We start from the raw sequence: 10226 nt of genomic DNA on the forward strand, positions 1-10226 counted from the left end.
GGGGGGGGAGGGGGCGGACCCTCGCAACAGCCCCTCGCCGGCGTTATCACAACGGCAGGGCCCTCGAAATGGAAACGCCACTGTGTCAGCCGTCGACAAGACAATTAAGATCGCATGCTTTACCTAGTTCGCCCCGCTCGACTAGCTGCCGGCTAAAACGCTCCCCCGGCTTGTCGCTACCACAACGACAGAAACACCCACCCCTCGCGCTCGCGGTGCCATGCCAATGAGAGTGGCCCTGAAGGGTTGCAGGGGGAGGTAGAAGACTTGAGCTGCGCCATCACCTTCCAGGCGAGACGCCCCCCCCCCCCCCGGAGTTGCCTACCTGCCGGGCGGAATGGTAAGGGCCATGACACACGGCCCGCCCCCGCCCCTTCGCCAAAGGTTGTACCGGCAACAACCATCCCATTTGACTATTCGACTACCCCACACCCCCGCCCGCACCCCCGCCCAGCTAGGACTCGCTTCTCACGGTCTCCTCCCCCCCGCGGCTGACAGCCTCCTCCACGCACCCCAGCTGCACCGAGGCCTTAACTGCCTTAACTGCACCCAACTGTAACGCGAGGGGCACCACGAGGTTTTCAAGCCGGCATTGTCAACTCCGGATCGGCGAGGCCGCGCTCCTGTAGCTGACAGGCCACTGACAATCGAACCCGTGATGACAGACACCGACGTTCTCTCGGCCTCTTGAAGGCCTCTGTTGGGGACTTAACGGTTAAGACACGGCCTTAAGACGAGTGCGCAGGTCACCCGAACCGCCTGAACGTGTTCAAATTGTCGACAGTGCCCGTTAAACCAGGCTGTCAGCGGCCGCAGGGTACGCGACGCGCGAGGCAACCACTTGTTAACCTCAAAAGCGTCGGACCCAACGCATCGTTCTCCAGACTTACCATGGACGACCGGGACGTTATTCCAAAGGAGCAGCACCAAAGCGGTAGAAACCAGGAGGTAATCCACAGGCCTCATGTCGGGGTACGGTATCCACTTAGGTAAACACTTTACATTATCTTGTTCCACTCACACACCGCATCCAATATTTATTTTTATCACATTAAAAACCACCACACACGCAAACACTGAACACTGATGTTTCCTTTCTCGCCACCTTCTTGCAAACACTGCCACATTCACGTGAGTAACACATTTGAGGTTCGAACACTTCACACATTACACACACACACACAACTCACTATTCACTTCATCGCGGTAAACACACAACGCACTCAGACGCGGCCCTCACGGTCGGCCGATACGCGCCGGGACGCGGACAGGCGCAAGCTGAGGAGCTGCTCTCGCCGCTGCTCGCTCGGGCCCGGCCACCATTGTTCCAGTCCCCGAGGATGTAGTCCGCCGCGCTGGTATCCCTCCGCGCTCCAACTGTGGGAAAGTTCGCGGCCGAGCCGGCCGGGTCTCCCGCCGCTGTATCGCATAGGCGATGTGGCTGGAAAAACTTCCCTGGAAAACAGCTGGTGGCTTTCCGTGCTCTTTATCACGCTGCGAAATATTTTGGCAGAGAAGGAGTGAAGAGCGTGTTCGGACTCTTTTCTTGCGCGGAGCGGCTGCACCGGGATGCCCGAGCTCTGCGGGGGAAGGGGTGGAGGGTTCATTCGCATTCCCGACTGGAGCGCTGGACGACTTCGGGTGACTTCGGGTCGGATCCTACAGTACTTCGGGTTTGGGGCGTTCTACCAAACACTTGCTGTTCCGTTTGGGCAGTTTTGCTTTCCACAACTTGACAAGTTTATATGCTTTACCACTGTGCCACGTAAATGGCTTATAAAGAGAGAGCTCTAATATACTCGCTGCCTCATTCGGAACAAAATATAATTTTCATATTACGAAGGAGATCTCTGTCGCGTTCCATTTGTCATTCCCCGAGGATCGATGCGTCGCAAGGATGCGTTGCTCGGATATAGTCGGTTGTTTATTAAGTGGGAACTGTGTTGCTATGCTAATCTAGTAGCGAAGCGGCGAATGCATATGCTCTCGTTACAATTCTGTTTATTAAAAGTTTTAGCAAAATCCACTTAAAATGCCATTTTCTTCTCCCGTTGACGAAAATGATCTAAATGCCACAAATAAAAAAATAATAGAGCTCAAGAAGAAAATTCAACTCTCAGGTGAAAAACTTGTCACTAAGTTAAGTTTGCCAAAACAATAAAATTACTGACTGATCAATTTTACAGAGGGTCAGAGAAAAGCACACTATGAAGAGTGTGAATCAGAGAAAAAAAGGAATGCAGAGAAAATCCGACTTCTAAAAAAAGAAGTGAAGGAACTACGAATAAAGCTGAGCCAGCCACCTAGAGTAAGCAGAAGGCGTCCAGAATTTTGAAAACACAAATTCGTTTTTTGATGTTATTACGTTTTAAAGTGAGTTTTGGTTTCTAGTGCGATGGAAATGTCCTTAAAAAATACTGTCACAATCCCAAAGATACATTCTCACTTCGGGAGAAAAGAAAAGAGGATGCTGTAGAAATTATGGATTTGAAAGTAATAGATTTGAAGAAGAAGTTGGATCTACTAAGATACCAGTCTAAACAGGTAGTCTTCATTATTGAGGGTTAAATTTTGAACTAAAACTACATGCAATTAAAGCAAAAATTTTAAAGCATCAAGAAAAAATGAAATCACTGGCTGATGAGTATAAAAAACTTATGCAAAAGAAGCAACAATCACGGCTCATAAAAAATAAATCCGAAGCTCAAAAAGAGAGGGTAAGTTCTCTTTTCTTCCTTTGGTTTTGAAAAATATCAACAATAATGTTGATGATCGTTATCAGAATACTTTGGAAAACCACATTCATCGAATTGAAATGAACATGATGGAAGCTGACCATGTAAAACGCAAGTACCTCAGCATTAGAGCAAGCCTTCTGGATGACAGTGTTGAATTTGAAAGCAGTTTGCGAAACATGGAAGATGTAATAGTGAAACAGGAACATGAAATCAAGCATCTTGAGGTTGTCAAATTTTCTCCTACGTTGCTACAATTTTGCACAAGCACCAAGTTTCACGAAACTTTGCTCACATCTCTTATTATTTTGCATGAACAGCCATCTCAGGCGTAGTGTTAGTTTGTTTTCTTTTCTTTCACACTCTTTTTTTATAGAAAGGTATGCACATCTTTTCAAACATCAGTATTTTTACGAATTTAATTCCAAGGAATAAATAGTAAAATATTCTTTACATTTACTTATCAGGATATAAATAGTGAGGCTCTTTCGTTGAGAGATTCAACAAAGTCAATGCTACTGCGACAAGAAGCTTCAGCTATGAGTATAAGCAAGGCAAGGGAGAGACAGCTGCATGAGTTCAAGTAGGTGATTCCTTTAAAACATGATGGAAAAAAATAAAGGAAAAAAAAAAAACTTGACAGTAATATTATAAAGTAAATCTCATAGTATTAACTGCAAGTTGATGTTTACATTGACACAGGATGAGGGTAGAGGAGCGTAAAGCTGCCCTTGAACAACTTGAAAGAAGAATATTCCCCACTGGGAGACCTGTCATACAGCGAGAAGATTCCCATGGAACACCAGATTCAGCTCAAGTTGCAGAAGATGATTGTACTCGCAAGACGGAATTTTATGAGAACGCCTTTCTGAAGTTAAAAGAAGCAACAGGTAATTTAAGTATAAGCTATGACTGCTTTAGAATTTTCTTAAGTTCCAGAAACTTTTACAGGAGTGTCAGAAACAGAAGAAGTGCTGCAACGTTTTCTTGGACAGAAAGAAACAAAATCTCGCCTCACTTACCTCAGGAAGAACACAGAAGATGAAAAGAAAAAATTGGAAAAACGTAAAGAAGTTATGTTGGCACAGTTGGAAGCGTTTAAATTTGCTGAAGTTAAAGACAAAGAAGTGTAAGTCATCAATTATTCAGTTACTGACTGTACCTGGATTGTACCAGATTGTTCTACACAGAGAATTATATGTTTCAGCAATGTGGAGGAAATGGAACAAGTGAAGCTCAACATCAAAAAGAGAAAAGATGAAATTCTGAAGCTTGAAGAAAATATAAAGTCTGTGTCAGAACAACTTCAAAATATCAGAGATATACTACATCGCATCAGCACAAAAATTGAGGTAGAGCCTAGCACAAATTACCTAAAAAATTAATTTGTAGGATGCATCTGGACGTTTTTCTTCAGTATGACTACCAGTTTCATTTTCAACAGATCATAGATGATGTTAAAGTCCCCGATACCACGGATGACTTACGTGAGGTTGAGAGTTTCCTTAACATCCTTGAGCAGAAAATCCAAAATACTATCTCCCGGACAAATCTTGTCTCTGAAATGATTGACCAGATGAATGAAGGTACTCAAGAGCCAGGTGAAATTCCAGACAATACATTAAGTGTTGTATCATCACAGATGCCAACTCAGCGCACTACAGCTGTCATGACAACAGCAGAACCTACACCTCAGGTAAAAATCAAGATAATCGTAAAAAAAATAAAAATCTGAATACCGTACCATGTATTACGCAATACTAATTTGTCCTGCATTATTTTAGGAGGGCCCTTGTCCAGAGGACTTATGGCAGTTTTCATCTAAACCTGGAGCTGCTCTCAGTGGGAGTGGGGTGGCTCCAAATAGAAAGGACATTGCTTCAACAAGTGCACCTACAATCCCTGAAGCTGATGAGGAAGAGGAATGTCCCACAAGAAGCTTTCTGAAGAGACAAGCTCAGTTAATTGTTGACGCTAAATCAAGAAGGAAAGCTTTCAGAGGGGTTTCAATAATAAAAAGCAGAAAATAACAAAGATAATAGGTGTCTAAAACAGTTACATATATTCACAAAATGTATTATCATCACAGGAAAGTAAAAAAAAATAATTATATGCATGAGAAAAATAACCAGGCCTCAAGTTTTCTGAGTTCTGGTGTTTCAAATCCTGGAGAATGAGAACCAAATGTAATTTACAGAGGCATGTTTAATATGCAATTAAAAAAACAAAAAACAGAAAGACTAGTGTGCTATGAATTGATACTATGAACAACCATGGTAAAATTTTCTTAAATATTTTAAAATTAGGTTGATAGAAGGAAAACAATGTCAGGCCAATCATAAATAGCCCACAGAATACAAAAATATTAGTAGAAACTGCAACAGCATAAAAATTTTGTTTCTACAACACTTTTCATTAAGAGCATAAATTTAGCCCCCCAACAGTTTCTGTATGACCTACACTTACATATACTTAACCAGCCAAAGACAATCAAAGAGAAAAGTACCTATCTTGTAATTGCATTTAGTAAATTGCCAACTTTTACAGAACATAACAATCTATTTAAACAATACACAACACTCATTTAAAAATAAAAGTATTACACATTGAAGTTTTAGCAATGCACCCTGTTTAGCAAAGAAAAGAGAAAAAATTCCCAGATTTTACTCCACACATTCTTTCATAAATGAAGTGCAGCAGTCATTTGCAAGCATCAGATACGCACACAAAATACAGCAAGAAAAAATCAATATCCTGAACTTGCACAGATTGATCTCACTTGGAGTAGCCGAGTTAATGTCTTTTAACCCAACCAATATCACAGAAATAAAAAGGGAATCTTGTTTATGAACCACAATATTATCAATGTGGTTGCCAGTGTTACCTTTCACACTTCACCTTCACTCATAAAACCTTTCGACGTTAAGATAGAGTACTCTTCCTGTAGCCTTCAAAACATGAACCAACTAGCTACAGTAAATTTTGTTTTAATGAACCGACTAAATCATGAAATGATGGTACAGTTAGCGCACTACACTTAAAAAACCACCCCACAAAAATACTCAACTTTTAATCGTATTACTAAGTTAAAAAAATAAATTATACACTATTTTATAAATATTTTTACAAACTTGGTCCCATTAAGTAAAATTAGTCATGTATCATTTAGCTAGTAGTTGTAAGTTAACAACTTTTGCCTATGGTTTCAGACTCCATAGTCTGGTGCTGATTACTCAACAGCTGGTTAACTATATAAATACAGTATGTGTAAGACCATATGTTTGAACCAGACTTTTTGTCCTCCTTTGGCACATGTAACTGGCAGTTGATGAACGGGTACTTAAAACAATAAAAAATTGATGAGTGGGTCAGAACAGGGAACCTGGTTGTTCTACTACAACCTTTCTTCCTTATTATGGGCGTAATAGAAATAGTTGAGTCGAAAGTCAGTAAGATAAGAAATACCTAGGCAGAAACATTTCGTTGGTTTTCTGAACTTGCAACATCCTAGCACTATTTGCACGATACATGTTTTAACACACTATGAACACAAAGTGGTGCTTAAAGTCTTGCAGAAGCTAGTGTTTAAAACCCAGTATAAAACACTTCACTGAAATGCTGTTTGCAGCCTTTCAGATAATCTTTTTTAGGACAAAAAATTACAACAAAGTAAGCATAACATTATAAACAATCCGCCTGATTTCCCCACCTAAAATGTCAATATTACAGTGGGAAAGTCGTCTTAAGAATTTAGTTCACATGGATTACCTATGACCCACCGCATGTCATTTAAAATCAGCAAACTAGAAAAACTAACAAATTACGGCAGTGGTTAGTAAATATTATATTATGGTACACAACATATTTACAAGCAATATGCCAAACAATCAAAAACATTGTAAATTACAAAAATTTGAACTAGAGGCAAACACATCTGCCTTAACTCCGGATTGCCAATTTTAAATGATAGTATATTAGGTAACAGAGGAACTCACATTAAGAATAGTATGTGCAACTATTTACTAAACCAACCACCATACTTTTCAAATAAAACATTAGCAATGAGGAAAGAGGACAATAGGAAGAGACAATAAGAAACATGGTGAATAGTAACCTCCCAAAACATTGCAACAACTTTTCATAGGGATCTTCAAGAGTCCATCTATACATCCATACCAAAGGTAAAAAGTGTGCTGCACATGGATTCAAAAATAATTCTACTTCTCCCTCTTTAACAAGTTAAGGGCCCTAAAATCTGCAGCTAGGTAAAATAAATCTTTTTTAAGTTGCAATCTTTTTAAGTTGTACTAAACAGCTCATTCCATATATCTCCACTAGCTCTTTGACATGATATCACAGTCAGACATTACAAAAGACATAACTGTTGTCAGGAAGTTGAAGTCCCATTAAAAGTTTTTCTGTTCCATTGTAGATACAACAAATTTAAAGCCTCTACCCCAGAACGTCCTGGATTCTACAACTCAATGAAAAAAAAGGTCATCACTTGAAATAAATCAAGATGAGGAAACAATTATTGGCAGTTCAACATTTTATTATTGATATTCATGTTATGATCAAATTAAGCCAGAAAAGTATAGAATGACAGATGATCTAAAAAGAAAACCTTGATTAATGAGAAATCAATTGAGTTGGGTAAAAAGGTGAGCAAATATGAATATCCATATAGGTAGGTACTTTAAAGTACATATGCTCAGTCATAAAATCACAGTTAAAATAGAAAAATTAATTGAATTTTTTAAACTGATATCCAATATCATCTATCATTTCATTTCTGATAGAAATTCTTAGGTATGGCAGACACATTTTGACACTTTACCTATAGGTGGAATTGTCACACAACTTTAAGTTGATTTAGGAAACATATGTAACACAATAAGACGCTTTGCGTGGTTAACAGACAATGAAAAATTTCAAAATCCATTGAAAGATACTTACAGGAATGATTTGCTAGTTAACAAGTTGGACAAAATAGAATGACTGATTGTTTTTTGTAGGTGCAAATGGGTTTCTAACCAAAACAGAGTATAAACTCTTATATCACATTTTATAACTAAGTACCTATGAATCTAAACTTTGGATAGTCTCGTGAAGTGAGATTGCGCAACAGATTACCTATATTGTATAGTCCCACTGTATTAGATACTCAACACCATCTGCTGTAACTCTTCTACCTTTAATTACGAACTTTTCACCAGCAGCAATTCGGTTGCGAGCATTAAATATAGATTTTATATTTCTTTTAACATCAGACACTGACATTTCTTCAGGTTTCACAAAAGGTGATGACGATGATGATTCACCTTGTGGAATGCTAACATCTGTTGTAGTTTCTGGAATGGCTGGTTTGTGGGGACTTCTTAGAAGCTTGCCACCTACAATACGTTTTTCTAACTTTTCCCCAGAATCCAAGTGAACAGTTTTGGTTCCCAAAGTTTGATTTGATTGAGCGCGCCTAAACCTGCGTCTTTGTTTAACTTGTCCATTAACAATTTTAATATCTTTTTCACTTAACTTTCGTTTAACAGCTCGAGCTGGTGGCGGTTCTTTGATTACAGCCGTTAATCGAGGCAAAGAAGGTATTAAAATAGCATCTGGCTGCGTCTCCTTGTCTAATACTATTGGCGCACCTATTAGATCAGCAATTGTTGGTAATGGAGCACGTGGCTCAGAAGGACCTGCAGAATCCTCATCAACTTCAGTATCAGCTGGTGTGGAAGATATTGATGGAAACACTGAATCAGTAGCAGGTGATGCAGTTTGTGGAGTGTCCATTGTCTCAGACAAATTTGTCTCAGACAAAATTGTCTCTGACAAAAGTGGGGTCCCAACAAGCAATTGATAGTCTGTACATGGCACATTGTTTTCCTGAAAATATAAATGCATCTTAGTTATTTTTTTATAATCAGGAGGTGTATACATACAAACACACAATGGCGTCTGCTGAATTACAGCATTATTAAGACAATTAACTAACCTGATCATGATTTGTAGCCAGTTGTTTTTCCTCAATGTTTTGAACTTCACGGATTTCTTTGGCTTCACTAACCTCTTTTTCCTCCGCGTTGCTTATTGGCTTGAATACATCTATGCTATCTTCATCAGGAGCGGAGGTGGAAGCACTTTCCAGGGTTCCAGCCTCACTCTCCTCTCCACTTGAGTCATAACCATCTTGGCTACAATCATCTGCATCAAGACTCTCCTGGTAACAAATTGTCATTGATTAAAACTTTCCAAAATGAGAGAACAAACAACACAGAAAGAAGCAAAATGAAAATTGATTTATTTTCTTTTAGATGTGAAATAAACTCACAGCATTTGATGAAAGGTAATTTTCATCCTGAGAGTAGCTTGTTTGGCTGTCAAGTGATTCATAACCATCCTGACTGCTGTTCTCTTGCACTTCATCACTTTGATCACCACCACAAAGATCCTTCTTTCCAAGTGCTTTACTTCTGGGAGAAATCCTATTGCGTGAGCGCTTATTTCGACGTAAAGATTCTTGAAGAGCTAATCGGTTAGACGCACATAGGGCAGATGATTTTTTAGCATAACCAGTAAATGCCTCAGTTGTCAAACAAGCCTAAAAGCAGATAGGTAATGTTCCATTAAAATTGCATTGCAATTAATTCACTGTGTATAAAAAAAATCTTCTTTCAGTAAATTTATTTACCTGCCCTCCATTTACCGGTATTGATGAAGAAAATATATTGCGAATAATACTAGCATCTAGATTGTGAATGCCAATAGCAACCCCTCTTAAGTTTCTAGAAATTTTTTGTAGTGAATTTGGAGCTTGTCCAATCATTAACCCATAGTCAAAACTTGTCATGCAGCCATTTGGTTGCAAAACAAAATCACCTCTCATTAGATATTTGGAGCTAAAATGAAAACGAATTAAAAAGAAAACAAAATTAAGAAAAGACAGGCAAAATGCAATATTGCTACAGAATATTTAATATGAAAAAATAAAGGCTTACTCCAAAGGCGCTCTGAAAGTAATATGGCACTTCTTCCACCATGTTTTGACAGCATCATCTGTTAATGGACGCACAGGAGGAAGAGAAAAAGGAATTCGCTTGGGAGGCACACCAATTCTTAAGCCCCAAATTCGTTTCCTTGTTTTAAGTTCTTTTCCAGATTTGAATCTGCAACTCCTGTTTGAAGAAAAACGTTTTTAAACTATTCATGGAGAATTAATATCAAATAGATAGATAGATAATGAAACTAGAATATTACTTGGTTGAGTTATCTTCAAGCATCTTCAAAATTATCCGCCTCAGTTCAGAATCGCTACATTTCACCAACTAAAAATAAAAGAAGCAAATTAGACCACCCATAGGTAAGATTGATTAAAGATGTGATTATGTGATGTAACACAAACCTGAGCTGGTATTTGAAGGTAAAACCAATTGTTTTTAACATAAGGTATAATTTCACTATCCAGATCGAAGTACTTTTTCTTCTTAAATA

The 10226-nt window shown here is 39.0% G+C and overlaps 3 protein-coding genes across 3 annotated transcripts in view; 1 reads left to right on the forward strand and 2 right to left on the reverse strand.

Moving 5' to 3' along the window:
- LOC127750897 (neurogenic locus Notch protein-like) overlaps positions 1 to 1314 on the reverse strand; it is a gene marked incomplete at its 3' end in the record, with an annotated part of 74579 nt that extends 73265 nt beyond the window's left edge. The window contains exon 1 of the mRNA XM_052273569.1: positions 891 to 1314. Coding sequence (XP_052129529.1) covers positions 891 to 966 — 76 coding nt within the window. The remainder of the gene's footprint in view (positions 1 to 890) is intronic.
- A 135-nt stretch (positions 1315 to 1449) lies between these two features.
- LOC113204902 (outer dynein arm-docking complex subunit 3) lies at positions 1450 to 4779 on the forward strand. Its single transcript, XM_026420279.2, has 11 exons — positions 1450 to 2120; positions 2187 to 2308; positions 2392 to 2544; positions 2613 to 2717; positions 2783 to 2962; positions 3203 to 3318; positions 3438 to 3625; positions 3687 to 3864; positions 3943 to 4087; positions 4180 to 4431; positions 4520 to 4779. The coding sequence occupies exons 1-11, from the start codon at positions 2033 to 2035 to the stop codon at positions 4763 to 4765; spliced, it is 1773 nt and encodes a 590-aa protein (XP_026276064.1). The 5' UTR covers positions 1450 to 2032; the 3' UTR covers positions 4766 to 4779.
- Positions 4779 to 10226, reverse strand: part of LOC113204915 (uncharacterized) — a 9031-nt gene continuing 3583 nt past the window's right edge. Inside the window, exons 8-14 of the mRNA XM_052273565.1 lie at positions 10138 to 10218; positions 9993 to 10060; positions 9734 to 9910; positions 9427 to 9634; positions 9067 to 9336; positions 8731 to 8955; positions 4779 to 8621 (exon numbers count right to left, since the gene is read on the reverse strand). Of these exons, the coding sequence (XP_052129525.1) occupies positions 7869 to 8621; positions 8731 to 8955; positions 9067 to 9336; positions 9427 to 9634; positions 9734 to 9910; positions 9993 to 10060; positions 10138 to 10218 (1782 nt within the window). The 3' untranslated portion in view covers positions 4779 to 7868. The remainder of the gene's footprint in view (positions 8622 to 8730; positions 8956 to 9066; positions 9337 to 9426; positions 9635 to 9733; positions 9911 to 9992; positions 10061 to 10137; positions 10219 to 10226) is intronic.

This window comes from Frankliniella occidentalis, unplaced genomic scaffold (assembly GCF_000697945.3).
Source record: "Frankliniella occidentalis isolate FOCC.00 unplaced genomic scaffold, Focc_3.1 Scaffold283, whole genome shotgun sequence".
In the NCBI taxonomy this organism is placed as follows: Eukaryota; Metazoa; Arthropoda; class Insecta; order Thysanoptera; family Thripidae; genus Frankliniella; species Frankliniella occidentalis.